This window comes from Copadichromis virginalis, linkage group LG17, assembly GCF_057382275.1.
Source record: "Copadichromis virginalis isolate Kocher_CV1m ecotype Utaka linkage group LG17, C_Virginalis_male_GT1.1, whole genome shotgun sequence".
NCBI classification, from domain to species: Eukaryota; Metazoa; Chordata; class Actinopteri; order Cichliformes; family Cichlidae; genus Copadichromis; species Copadichromis virginalis.
In genome coordinates this window covers 24867076-24881805 of record NC_140634.1, presented here as the reverse complement: position 1 = coordinate 24881805, position 14730 = coordinate 24867076, and the positions used below count along the sequence as shown (strand labels likewise).

General features: G+C 41.1%; 1 protein-coding gene across 12 annotated transcripts in view; it reads left to right on the top strand.

Annotated features, from left to right (window-relative positions):
• The window catches only part of ppp1r12a (protein phosphatase 1, regulatory subunit 12A), a 62566-nt gene that overhangs the window by 32550 nt on the left and 15286 nt on the right, over nt 1-14730 (top strand). For 5 of the 12 annotated variants that reach the window (XM_085437459.1, XM_085437456.1, XM_085437452.1 and 2 more), the window contains exons 4-15: nt 4094-4253; nt 4849-4993; nt 5064-5138; nt 5282-5373; nt 5713-5870; nt 6071-6189; nt 8572-8796; nt 8965-9056; nt 9321-9434; nt 10220-10372; nt 11101-11265; nt 11837-11971. In XM_085437459.1, the coding sequence (XP_085293585.1) occupies nt 4094-4253; nt 4849-4993; nt 5064-5138; nt 5282-5373; nt 5713-5870; nt 6071-6189; nt 8572-8796; nt 8965-9056; nt 9321-9434; nt 10220-10372; nt 11101-11265; nt 11837-11971 (1633 nt within the window). Of the gene's footprint in view, nt 1-4093; nt 4254-4848; nt 4994-5063; nt 5139-5281; nt 5374-5712; nt 5871-6070; nt 6190-7315; nt 7424-8571; nt 8797-8964; nt 9057-9320; nt 9435-10219; nt 10373-11100; nt 11266-11836; nt 11972-14730 lie in introns of all 12 variants that reach the window. The other 7 variants (XM_085437460.1, XM_085437454.1, XM_085437453.1 and 4 more) reach the window with 5 other exon arrangements.

The following is a 14730-nucleotide window of genomic DNA, read 5'->3' as shown; positions in this document are numbered from 1 at the left end:
TTCAAATATTTGAGAGCTTGTTGCATCCAGTGATAATTGAACCTAGAGCACTGTTTGCGCCATATTATGTAATGTCAGGGGAGTTTGCGCCCACACAGTCCTCAGGTGTCTTGGCCAGTGGCTGCTGTCAGTTTTGATTTGCCCGATGGATGATGGATGCATTGCCTGGTTCATCCTCACACTGCTTCCCCCACAATCATTGCACATTTCAGTCTTTTTTCTTCCTTTTTTTTTTTTTTTTAAACCAGATTACTGAATACATTTTCAGTATGTGGATATTATGAATTTAATTATAAACACTGTCTTGCATAAAGTGCTTGCAAGATTAAAACTCAGCTGCAAAGTGAATTTGCAAAGCTGAAGGCAGCTGCAGACAATCCACAGCTCAGCCCTTTATGCTAGAGGTAGGGCGGGCAGCATTATGCAACCAGCTGTTGTGTAACGCTTCTGTATGTTTGTAATGTGATTTTTCTCCTCGCAAAGAGATGCCAGTCATGAGGTTAAACTTGTTAGCGATTGACCGTAGTTTCGCCTTTACAGGGACAACCCTTCCATGCTCTCCTTGACCCTGATTGGGCCAATGATTTACGTGCGCTGCCATCTTCCTTGTGTTCTCCATCAGCCACAGCAAGCAAGCTGCTGCCTGTCCTTGTAATGGACTGAAAGTGGACAGCCTCACAATTGATTGAAGGTCCTGTTAGCATAAGAAGGGAGGAATGTGGATTTAGCTGGCAGCAGCTTTTCTTCAGATGAAAATGTAGCCTGATTTCTTTTGACTTGTCTTTACTTGTTTACTTGTTGGGTTTTTGGTTGCTTCGGTGTGGGCTTCTGTAAAGTTTTTCTTTTTGGGTTCACCACACAAACTCTTGGTCAAGTGGTAACGGGGCAAAGTGGGACACGATGCCTTTTTTGGTGTAGTGGACTTTCTCTTTATCTTCTTTTTGCTCAGGTAGAAGATGTGCTGTTCCCTTGTAAAAACTCAAAGTTGAACTGCTGCCAACTCTTCCACTCGCCTCTTGTTCTGTAGTCCTACTTGGCCATTTTACTCCCTGCTTTTTATAGACACAGTGCCGGCTCCTTCCCTGGAGATTATGGGTGGTTGCTTCGCCTGACCTGTCCCAATTCCCAAGATTAACACAGTGGTTTTTGGACCTTTTTTTCTTTTCAGAAGGAATAATTTTTTTTTCCAATCACTAATTAATAACTCCTGTTTTCTTTGTTTTCCATAAATAAGTCATACTTAATCAACTTGATTGAACTTCCCTGGTAGGCCATAGGACCACCATCAGTTCCCAAGCCTCAGTTGGTTCACCTCTTCATTGACCAAACCAACCTACTGAGGTTTAGATTTGTTCCAAACACTGGAAAAAGCAAAGTCTGATTAATGTTACCTTCTTGGTTCAGGACACTTCCAGGTAGATATTAAACGCACTCATAAAATTGCCTGGAAAGTTATGCACTGTTGTAGTGCGTTTTTCTTTTGACAATCAATGTTAAAGGGCTGATATTTATTTAAAGAGTAAAAACCGTGACAGCATTTTATTAGAACTGTCAGGTCAGAGAAGGACACGACAGTGAGTCAACAGGCCCAGTCTTTGTCCCAAAGCTGCTCTCTTTGACATAAAACTTTGAAATCCACTTTCTTCCTGTTTAGTTTCACTTTCTTAGAATTTAGCTTACTAATCCTCTCAATGTGCAACATAATTATCTGTGCCATGGTGGTTTTCTGTGGTACATTTAAGATTACTGAAAAAGATACGGACAGATTTGCATGCACATTTTAGCTGCGTCTACAAGGTAAGCAATCCACAATGACTTTGTGGCCAAAGATCATAGAAAGTTACTGACATGAAGTTAGGCCAGAAAGAAAAGCACTGACAATGTAGAGTGAGCAGATCCCGTGATAAACTTTGCGGTGAGAGATTGAAGGGACTATCAGTGAGAGTGCACGATACTGGTGATTGACACATCACAGATTAGAAAACACATTAGAGTGTAACCTAGACAACCGGGGCCTTAAATGTCCACCAGCGACCAGCCATCGTTTTCAAAGCGATGCAGGGTGAGCAACTTGCTCAATGTGTCATTAACCACTTGGATTTTTGGAATAATTCTTTCCCAGGTGCAAGATTTATTGGGCATTTTGTCTCATACCTTTACAAAATCTTAGGAAATTAAAATGCAAAAAAATGTTGCTCTTAATAATCCAGATGTGGGAGGGTTGTTAGAACTTCTGCAGAATGTGATTTACATTAAGTCTTTGTCAGTATGGTAAAATTTGTCAACACATTTGGCACGAGGAGATGTTTGTGCATATATGTAGTCTGAGCCTCTGATGTCGACATAAATGAGTCAGTTGCCTTTCCAAAGTGTGTGTTTGCAACAAATATTATAATCCAAAGACCCCATATGTTGTAATTATGGAAAATATGAAATTTATACTAAAAATAGTTTTTATTGTTCTCAATGTTCCTGTTTAAGTTTCATTTTTATTAGCGTGAAACGAGCAGTTGTACTCAGGGAAACGACATTAAACCACTAACAATGAGCTTTAAATATCTCGGAGATTCACATGTCCAGTATTGTGTGAAGTAAATATTCAGCCTTAGGCTTGGAAACACGCAGTCTTGGACCGCTCTTGTTTCAGCTTGTGTTGAGTGTGGGTTAATTTCTTTTCTTTCTTTCTTTTTCTTTTTTTTCTATGATATTTAATACTCATTGACCCATTATCAGAAACCTGAAAGAGTGGAAACCAATTCACTGTGTCTGTGTCTGGCGAACTTTGTTTAGGAAACAAATGTCCTTCTCATGCTCCTCTCCAGCTAGCTGAAGCTAAACCTCTGGGTAAACGTAGACTTTTCCTCTGACTGCCCTTTCCTCATGGCAGATTTGCAGACACAGATGTCCTTTCATTGCTTTAAAAAGCTTGAGGTCTTAAATCATTCTACGCTGTCAGGAAATGAGTGGTGATGTTTCCCTGAGTGCAGAACAAAATCCTAGAAGACCAGCTGAAGTTTTGGCTTCTGCCCCAGACCCTTTTTTTTGGATCATTGTTTATACAGTTCATTGTACTTATCTCTCTCAGATCGTGCAGCAGAGCATTTCAGACAGTCTTGCACTCCAACCAGGTGTCATCAAGACAGTACAGGCGTGTCAATACAGGCTGCTCTGCATGGAGCATATAGCTTCAACATATTGAGCCACTTACCGGCTGGAGTGTTCGCAGCCGCCGTTGTATTGTTACATTGACAGATTATTGGCACAAAGCTGTTCCCTAGAGCAGATGAAATGGCTGACACCAGAGCATGGCAGAACCATGTTGTGTCTAGTTCCCTCCATAGAAAGTTTCTAACAATGAAATGCAACAGTGCCTGGCTTGATAAAAGTGCAGTTTGAAAATACCTAAAAATTCATCTCATTCATCAGAGCTGAAATATTTTGTTTTGTCTTGGCTGTAATCTAGAGCAGTGCTGGCAAACTTGGTGAAAAGTTCATTCAGGCCAAGCCATTCAGATATTACATTAGGTCCTCAAAAGGACAAACCAATACAAGAGATTTAAGTGTCTGCATAGGTACATTTGTTTCTATATTGTTCTAAAATGTTTTCAATATAAAAGCAACCGGGCGGACTTCATACCTTAACTTTTTCAGCTGATATTTGTCGCTTATGTTCATCAGTTAGAGTAGGCTAATCTGAGAAATGTGAAAGCTGCACCTTTGCTACACAGCTGTGGTCCCTTTGACACACAGTATTTGCTATTGTGAATTACACTGGCTACATTATCCCTATTAAGGGGCGCGGAATTGAACAAATATTCAACATTTGCATTCTGCGCAGCTTGCGAGAGAGACAGCTGCTATTACTAATGGTCCCGTCCCCTCCAACAGAATATGAATAGGTCACTAATGCAACCTGTTCCAAACATTTGCATACCTTACTCTGGATGTAAACAAGTAGAAGTCATAAATATCTTGATCTAATTGGGTCTTGTTCTCTCTCTAGGTTCATTGCTGCAGCGGGCAGCTTGTTCCTAAGTAGCAGGTAATCCCTGGGTGTCTGTCTGTACACTATCATGCTTCTCCATTTCTCCAGGGGTTGATATCGAGGCAGCCCGGAAAGAGGAGGAGCGCATCATGCTGAGGGATGCCCGGCAGTGGCTCAACAGCGGCCAGATCCAAGACGTGCGGCATACGAAATCTGGAGGAACGGCGCTCCATGTAGCCGCCGCGAAGGGATACGTCGAGGTTTTAAAGTAAGCAGTAGCCCTCAGAGACGGTAAAACAGTTGGAGCACACTTTGGTACATAAAGTGTCTCCTGTATGTTACTTTATTTGAACACTATTTATAGTAAAGACGGTGGTGATGCCTAGCCTCATCGGTAATACAAGACATATCTCGGTCTCTGCATCTTGTCATCTTGCCTCGTTCTGACATTGTCACTGTGGGTTGTTAATACAGTTCCACTGCTCAAGGATAGAAACCGCAACGGCCTGTCCATCTGGTCTGGGAAGCCAGCCAGCACACTCTGCTGCCATAGATAGCTCTAAGATCTCTGATGTTTAGCACAACTACCGTACACGGGACAGAGATCCAAATGTTTCCCCCGTCGTGGCAGATTTATTGGCTGAAATATTTGCTAGCCTCACCGAGCTTTGCTAAGGGATGACTAAGATTTTCAGATTACGTCTCTGTTTTTTCGGGGAATCTGTATCTCATAAAAGTGACCTGGGGTTACAATACTGACGCACAACAGAGCTCGAAGCCTAGCAACACTTTGAAAAATCAGTTTACAGAATGAAATCAGTCATTCACTCCACACATTCACCCTCCCTGTGTCTTCCTTGTAGGCTTTTAATCCAAGCAGGGTATGATGTAAATATTAAGGACTATGATGGCTGGACTCCTCTACATGCAGCAGCACACTGGGGCAAAGAGGAGGCCTGTAGGATACTGGTTGAGAATCTATGTGACATGGACATCATAAATAAAATGGTGAGGAACTAGAACTAGAAGCAGTCATTAGGTTAAGTGCAGTCTTTAACTCTTACGTGTTTCCCTTCAGGGTCAGACTGCTTTTGATGTAGCAGATGAAGATGTTCTGGGATACTTAGAAGAACTACAGAAGAAACAAAATCTGGTGAGTCACTTTGGCATCTGAACAAAATTCTTGAAAGATTCCAAGAAACCTTCTCATGATGGGAAAACATGTCTTAATTTTTATAGTATAATTTCATTTCCTGTGCTGGACTCATGAGTGTCTTGTTATCATCTTAATTCCAGCTGAGAAGTGAGAAGAAAGATGTTAAGAAATCTCCTCTGATTGAAACAACCACCACTGGGGACAACAATCAATCACTGAAGCCAATCAAGAGGTAACTTTCTAATGAGAAGTAATGAGTGGAAATGGTTAACTGAATCAAAAAAGCTAAGGTACGACGATATCTTTAGGAGAACAATCTCACTTTGTCAAGTGTTCTCTCTAAAGTTTTTTTTTTTTCTTTCTTTCTTGCTTTCATGTATGAGAGTAGCGTCTTATTCTTCCTGCAATTGGCCAGAAAGTCAAACTGTCTAAAGCCAAGGGGTGAAGGAAAATGTCTTCAGTTTACCAAACTCAAAACTCTAAAAATCTAGTTCACGTTGCTTATCTGTGAGCCCTACTCTCTACTGATGCTGCAGTACTATACTAACAGTGTTACATTTGTGTTTTTTAGCAAAGAAACGCTGCTTCTGGAGCCCGAGAAGAGCGCTCCTCGCATCGAGACCTTAGAGCCAGAGAAAGTGGACGAAGAAGAGGAGGGTAAGAAGGATGAATCAAGCTGCTCTAGTGAAGAAGAGGAGGAAGAAGATTCAGAATCAGAGACTGAAGCAGGTACTGTATGATTTTTATGTTAGACTTGTGGTGTTTTGGCTCAAGTCTTGAGCCAAAACTTTAATTATGAAGTACCAATTTTATTCTGTAATTTCTGGGCCTTTTATACTTATTCTGCATGTCAAGAATATGTCAAGAAACCATATTGTGACTATTCTCGTCTTTTTTTTTTTTTTTTTTTTTTTTTTTGGGAACCTCAGCAGAAAAGAGCAAGCCCTCAGCAGCAGTGAGCAACAGCACAACACCAACCAGCGTCACGGTGTCTTCTCCAACTAGCCCAACTAACCAGGTGACGACCCCCACTTCACCAGTTAAAAAGGTACGACCGGGGAACTCTTTGCCGTCCTGCCCTGTCTGGAGAAAGGGGATGGGGATTACTTATTCTCCCTTTGCAACAAAAACCTGATTTTGCAGTCAGGTGTTTGCATATACAGTTCTATAGTTTAAATTAATGAGTAATATAAATTAATAACTCTGTCTGGCTTGAATGAGAACATAAATGTAAGTAGCTTTTAACAAACATGGCAACAGGATAGGGACGGTTGGAAAATTCTGCAGTATAGTTGTAGGTTGTTCTAAAGGTTGGAGCAAAGTGTACAGACAAATGCATTTGGGTGGTAAAAGTAAAACTAGGCCTTGAATTACAGTCATGTTCCACTTTTGAAACTGCTGCCCTCTGCTGGCAGAATAATGCCAAGCATTTTTTCTAAAGTGAACCCTCTGAGTTTCCCCAAGGGCAGGTTTTCCTCTTTGATTTAATTGAACGCATTTAAAATATTGTGAAATATAATATTTGGTGTTTACAAAAATATGTAATGTAATCATAAACTTTGTTTGTTTGTTTTTTTTTTGTTTTTTTGTCATTAGTGCTTCATGTTCTTTGTTCTAGGTTAAAAAAATTAGAACAGAAAAGCAAAAGTTGTAAAAACACAAGCAAGCAAACGATAAGGAAGCAAGATCGAAGTGTGAAACAAACATGTTGCACATGTAGGGGACCCAAGTCTGTGATATGTGATGCCACCTCCAAACCTGACTTTAGCCCTTGAATGAACCTGAAAAAAAGGGAGGTTGTCTCACCACCAGACACCCATCTAGAGCCTTTTTGGTTTCTTTTTTCTGCTTCTTCTCTTGAGATAAACTTCTTGTTCCTGTCCTTATTTGAAGCCTGATTCTCACTCAAACCACAATGTCCTCTGTCTAATAAGTTAGCAAAGTCCAAATTCCAGTGTTTGCATCTGTCACTTATTTTGAGAACATTAATGTCAGTGAGCATTGTGTGGTGTGACTAGGCTTTAAAATGCCTGTCTTTGCTCATAAAGTGTGTTTCTTTTGCTGCTGCTTCTCTTATTCTGTCTCAACCTCTCTGTTCCTCCATGCCCTCCCTCCCTCTGTCATTCTCTCTCTGCATCATTCTCACCCTGGGCTCTTGTCTTGGTTGGCTTTAGTTTGAATGTATTACTCCCCTCATGCCTGTGGCGGAGCCAGGCTGTCCTGCATTGTGGCGTCAAGGTTTGCGCAAAACTGGCATTTCTCTAGTGCCCAAAAAACTTATGGTGAGGCCTTGGTGTGCACCAGAGTTGTTCTGTAATCCTACATGCACCTGTGCACTGATAAAGCACTAAACACCCCTAACCATTCTGACCTGATCCAGGCGATATAGGGTTTTTCCACTAGTTTAACGGCATAAACTGAACATTTCATGCTTCACATTAAAAAATTTCCACTGGTGATTGAACAGGATGCTTTTATTGTGAAGAAATAAAATGTAGGAAATGCATTTAAACCACAGAACAAACAGAGGTTAACTAGCAAATTAGCAATTTACCTGCACTAAGGATTCATCCTCATATTTTGATTACATAATTAGTATCACAATAAGTACAAAGAGGCAGTTATTGTGATTTCTTGTTAAGAAGTTGTTTAAAATTTTCCAAAATTAGCAAAGTTGCCGACATAATGTGGTGAAATAACAGCTGTGGTTTAGTTTCCAAACATCGTTATATTATCAGCTGAAGATCGAGTAGGGCTCGTCCGTGCAGTAAGCTACACAGGTGACAGTGCTGCAGCGTATGAGCCTCTGCCCCTCATACACAGGCTGATAAAATGTGCAGCAATAACAAACAGGAATAGTTTTGGTACCTGTCCCCTCCTCTGTGGTGCAATGGGGGGAAACAGTTACCTAACCGTGGACGTTCATGGCATGACAAACCACGCGCAGTGGAAAAACCAAAATCGCGATTGATTGCTGCCAATAGCTGCTTTTCACCTATCCCCCTAGCATGGTGTTTCCACTTGTAATCACCAAATGCACTGTCTTGATCATGCTTTCATTTCACGTCTGTGTAACTTCTGCTGCTTGTAAACTTTGTTTTCAGACAAAACCTCCACAGGCTGTAAGAGTTATTGAAGTCATCATATTTTGAAAATGGCATATAACCAGGAGTGTATTTTACAGAGTATTGAAGTCAGGAAGAGGCATTCTGGTCATGTGTCACATCTGACATGTTTTTAAAAATAATAAAGTTTCCACCTGAAATAAAAAAAAATCTAAAATTTGCAGCCCTTATGGATTAATCCGACTTGTTTTTAACCTGTTTGACTTTTGCGTTACTTACCACGATAACTAAAAACCTCTAAACATCTTTGTCCTTCTAAATGGTCAACGAGGTCTTAATTAGACTGCTGTCCTTTCCTCACTCAGGTCACTCAGCCTGCTGGAAAGGTCTCAACTAAAGTGGAGGAGGAGAGGAAGGATGAGTCTCCAGCGTCCTGGCGTTTGGGTTTGAGGAAGACGGGCAGCTATGGAGCGCTGGCCGAGATCACTGCCACCAAGGAGGCACAGAGGGAGAAGGATACCACTGGGGTTATGCGTTCGGCCTCGAGCCCTCGCCTTTCCACATCTCTGGACAACAAAGACAAGGAGAAGGTCAGAAGGGATTGAAGCAGTTTTGGTTTGGTTTTTTTAGTAGGCGGGGTTGCGTAGATGATTCTTAATTAAAAGGTTTTGTGTTTTTTATTGTGGTAACAGAGCTTTCTTGTAGCAATACTACACAGCTCCTTTACAGCTATGTCCTGCTTGTTGTGCTGCCTGCAGGAAAAGGATAAAGGAACCCGGCTTGCCTATGTGGCTCCAACCATTCCCAGGAGACTGGCCAGTACTTCGGACATTGACGAGAAGGAAAACAGGTGAATCCCTGGAGACGCGTGGCCCTGTGCAAACATGCATTGGATTGTGTGGCTCCTGTTGCTAACTGCTGGGTGCCCCAATGCTGTGCATGGTGTGGCCTTAAGCAGCTGCTTTTTTTTTTTTTTTTTTTTTTAAATGTACAGTGATAGATTTAGTAATCAAGAAACACATTAAGGACGATTTTTAAAAATGGGAGACCTATTCCTTTAGTATACATGTTACTGTGGAAACGTGGGGTACGATTCTAGCTTGTGGTTTCCCAGGGACTCCACTGCTCTGATACGTAGCGGCTCCTACACCCGGCGACGCTGGGATGACGACCTGAAGAACAGTGAAGGAAGTGCCTCCACCATCCGAACCCCCAGCTACCAGCGCAGGTTAGCCTCGGCTGTAGTACAAACCTCTGCCACAACTTTCCACCCCAATCTCGTCGTGTCCATCATACGGGTGCCTTTCATAGCTTTGAAACCAAATTAACTGTGTAGATCATCAATAGTGAATTTATCAGTCACCTGAAGGGAAATTTGCTTTTAGTGATGTCATCAGAGATGTGTATGTACATGCTTGCATTTGCAGCAGCTGCTCTGAAAGCCATGCAAATGAGCCCAGCGCCTCTCTGTCACCGCCAAAGAGTCTTTTGCATGACTCTACTTGTCCTGTCAGGTTGCTGTGCCACTGAGATATTTTACAAGCCTCAAACAATCTAATAAATCAATTAAATAAGAAATTCTCAGGGTTGTTTGTGGCACAGAACTTGGACATGGACTTGTGCTGCATTTATATCGTATGGGAGAAATGCTGGCTGTGAGCCACTAATGAACTCAAGTTTCAAGTTGTAAAAGCTGCTTTGGAACTTGTTTCTTGCGTTTCTGAGTTTCGATGTTTCCAACCAAGACATCCTCAAATCTAATTCTGAAAAGGGGGGAAATGGTGAAGATCTCCCAACAATTGGATGATTTTAGATGTATCTCATCCTTCTTTAACTCTCTAAATACAGCAAAGTATCATCCTTCTCCCAAATGAGATGAATGCACAAACAGTGTGTCAAAGCTTTAGAGTCTTAAATATGTATGTTTCTTTGTTCTCTGCGTATATATGTCTGTATGTGTGCGCCTTCACCGCTAACATGCCTCTCTCGCCCACTTGCCTGCCAACACGCTAGCACTTCCCATACGCTAGCGCTAGGGCGGAGCGGCAGCACGCGGGACGTGCCAGCCAAGTCTTCGTCAACCTCCAACTTGGACCCTAACACCTGTAATACTAAACCTTGGCAGCCACCCACCTCCCACTACCCGTCTTACAGCATTTACCGCAGGTACACCAGCCTCACCGAGGCACCACCTGTCCTCTCTCACTTTCTGCATCTCTGCTCGGCTGGAGTGACCACCTTGTGTTTTGGGTTCCCTGTTATATTAAATGTTGGAAGGCTTTTTATTTATCTGCTGGTTACAACTTTCAGTACAGTTAGAATTGTGGTTTAAAACATGATTAATGGTAATCGACTACATTTACCACCCTATAGTTGTGCATTACTCCAGTACAAGGAGAAGAACGTATTAGCATCTTCAAGTGAGTAACTGTTTGTTGTTGGGATCAGTGGCATCCCGCGTGTATGTAAATGGTCACTGAAGTTTCTCCAGACATTCATATGAAGTGTGAATGTCCCAGGAACTGTTTAAAAACACTCGTGTAAGAGGGGATTTTATTTATTTAATTAAATAGAAACAGAAGTCATATAAAACAAAAATTTGTTTGGATGTAGCGCCATCACTGCAACTAAAAATGCCCTGGTGAGACATCATCTGTCCCTTCTTAACAACAATCACTGCTCCCACCTAATGTGCCTTCACCATCAATGCAGTGTAGTAAACTAGTTGGACACTAGTTGTTATACAGTGCAATGAAAAAGGAAAAAAACCAAAATTGATAAACTCATGTCTTCCATCCTAATTATTAAAGTAAAAGTGGAAACCACGATTGGCCACAATCAAACAGCTCTACTTGCATCTCATTCCATCTTGCCGATGATTCTTTATTCCACAGCGGCTCATTCGGCAGACGACACGAGGACTTGGGCTCCTCGACCACTTCCTCCGCCACGACCACCTCCACCTCCTCATCTGTTACCTCGCCCACGGGCCATCGTGGCCTGTACTCAAGCCTGGGCTCCTCCTCCACTCGCACTGGCTCCACCAGTCTCACCAGCAGGTACAATTTATTTCTTTTCAGGTTGAGAAATTCAGCTGCAGCTGAATGAATGAATGAATGAATCTATACAGTTATCATTTGAGGTCATGCACTCTTTCTTTAAACAAGCTAGAAGGCAGCGGTAATACTGGTCAGTTTCACCACATATTCATGTATTATATTTGTATAATAGTTTGTCTTCTAATTTAGTTGATAGCCATGTCCATGATGATAAATTTACCAATTTCCAGAAGTTCCTCAAAGTTTGAACAGTTTGCCTTTATTCTCTTTATTTTCTGTATTATTACTGTAGTGGAAATTTAAACACTTTATCATGTTACTAGGTTTTGTTTATTTTGTTAAAATTCAGCAGCATAAGTGGTGGATACCAAAAGCCAGAGAGTAGTGCTTAAAAAAAAAAGATGGTGAGCTAACTCTCGAAGTGGTTTTATAACAAACGGTCTGACACGATCATCTGGCAGGCAAGAAAATGTATAGTAATTGGCCCTGAATTGTATATACAGGCTTAGGATTGTTGCATTTGTATTACAGCAGCTGAAAGGGAATCTGTTTAAAATGTGTGTATAAACAGGTACTGGTCAGAGGAGAGTGCAGAGAGGGAGAAGGAGAAGGAGTCGGCTGCTGTCGTCCCCACTATAAACACTGGCTCTACTACGACCACCACGTCTACCACCACTACCACTGGCACTGGCACCGAAAGACGCAGGTAAACCAAACACCTACTCAAACATCGATTTCATTAGTTTTTATTAGCTCTTTAAACTTTGTGAATTTTTTTTTATCGCAATCACATCTGTCCACCAAATTTATGGTGCTGTTTAAATGTAAGGAGACTTTCAGCATTTCCATAGACTTATTTCATGAAGAAAAGCTACCATCATTTCCATTTCTGTAGGTTTGTGTTCACTCTTAGACTCTGTGCAGACATTCTGGGGAGGGAGTGAGAAAGCGGAGAGCTTGTGCTTGCATGTGTATGTTTGAGTGGGGGTCCAGTGCATGTCCTCCTGTAGCAACGCTGAAATAAGCCACCTGTCACGGTGGGAGTGGGGCCGGGCTGCTTCAGAGCCTGAACTGCTCCAGCGACTTCTCCTTATAAGGAACGTGGGCAGAAGAAGCACATTTTCCTCAAGGCCAAGACCCCATTCTGGGCTGAATGAGTTCATACTTTTGTGTGGCCAATAGAAGCGTGTTTCAGCCTGAGACGAGCGATTACTGTTTTATTTCCCAAATTGTGTTGCCTTTTGGGCATGAAGCTCGCGTACCGGAGCGTTTAAACCTAAAGGTTTATCTCATTTTACAAATATAACACACGAGGAGGACATTATTTTAAAAATCCTGGCTTAGAGGGAAAATGACCAAGATTTTTTTTTTCCCTCTTTCTCATATCTGTTCTTTGTTGCTATATTACAAATATATATCTAGCAGACAGCAGTGATTTTTACAATAGCTGTTTTTAATTTCCCCTGTGAAAGTGAAGCATGGATGTCCTTTACTCCAGCCAAGCTACACTGCAGCTGACTGCTTCCTCAGTTAATATTAACATTTTTAATAAACTACCAGAGAAAAGAAATGTACCATTAGGTAAAAACACAAGCACAGCAATATTGTGGAGGTAAACGGATGTGTAAGGAGGATTAATGGGTTCCAGTCTTGACACTGAACAAGCCCATAGTAAAAAGAGAACCTGCTACTTTAAGTTGATACAAAGTATTAAATTGTCTTTAACACTTCACTCTAGGACTTCCCAGCGCACAGTGACAGTCTTACCTCCATCTTTATATTTAGATTTTGTGATGTGACTGCGTCTTTGAAGGTTAGCAGGATCACATTAACAGGTTGACCTGTGTCACATGCATGATGATTTAGTCCAGTGTAGTCTAAATAAGAGCTGAAAACACGTCAGATGAAAGCAACGCCTGGCTCTTTACATGTAGTTTAACCGCATTTCCATTGCAAGCTTGTTTTAAGGTGGAAATAAAACACTGCTAAAGTCTTGTTTACACCTGTAAATGCCCCATGTATTTGTGTGAGCAGGTGTGTTAATACTTTATCAGCAAATCTGTACATTTGGATTAGGGCTGAACGATTATGGAAAATAATCTAATTGCGATTTTTTTTTTTTTTTTTTTTTTTTTTTTTTTTTTTTTTTTTTTTTTTTTGCCCCAATATTGCGATGCGATATGCGATTATTTTTTAAGGTCTTTGTCTTCTGTATTATTAAACAAAGACAAGCAATACATCATATAGTATGGCCAATACTATATTACATTAATTTTAAACTGTTCTTTCCTGGAAGACAGACCTCTGTTATGATGACATGAGGTGATGCATGAATTGATGACTGACATTTTTATTTAACTTCTTCAATCACAACAGTATATTTGAACATACACAATAGTTTATTTTTAGCTTACAAACATCTGAGCATAAAGTGCTGACAAGGAACCCTGGTGTAAACATTAAAATGAAAGTCAGTACAATGTGCAGATTGCAGAAATATACATAAAAAAAATCAGTGGCTTTACCGCACTCAGTTTTTCGACATCTGTGAACTACTAGACAGTCATTCAATTAAAAAATAATATTAAATAAATAAAACTAATAAATAAAAAATACACACATCTTACTGATCTCTGCAGTCAGTAACATTACACATAAAGTGCAAACATAATAGCAATTGTATAAACACACACACAAACACGCCTTTAAAATTTAAAGGCGTGAAATTGGACGGTCTAGCCTTCTGATTAGCGTCACCGCTGTCTCGGTGGAGTTTAATAAACTCGGCCGTCTGCTTCTTGCTATCTAAAATATAACCAGACACTGGCGTAAATTCTCGACTGTCTCATACTTCTGTTTAATAAGTTTTCTGTTTGACGTTTAGTCAGCTGTGTGAAAACCAAGGAGGAACCCACCCGGGGGATTAATAAAGTTTTATTTTATCTAATCTAATAACTTTAATCTCAGCCAAACCGATTTACTCACGAACAAACAAAACACTGAAAAAAGCCCAACAATAACATTTTTAGGTTGTCTAAGTGACTTATATATTACGTTTAACCCGAGCAGCGAAACTCCGCGGTGATCTGAAAATGATGTGCCGGGAGTTGTGCCGTTCTCGGCCGCATCAGTAACACTCGAGCTCCCGGCTAGCTGTCGAGCTGGTGGGTAGCAGACGCCTCTGAAAACGTCGAAGCACTTTTGCAAATATGGGATATCTTGATAAACCGAGCAGATATTTGATGTTTACACAACTACTTTCTCGCCTGAAAATATGTTAAGTTTATTTTGTGACCCAGAAAGATTAGTATGAGTAATTTTAAAACTTAGTAGCGGCCGCCATTGTTGGAAACTGGAGTTTGGCTGGGCCGCGCTATGAATTCTGGGATATGGTAGTAATTTGGACAGCCTTCGGCGCGTCGCTGTGACGTAATCGGTCTACAAATGCGGCCTCAGGAGGATGCA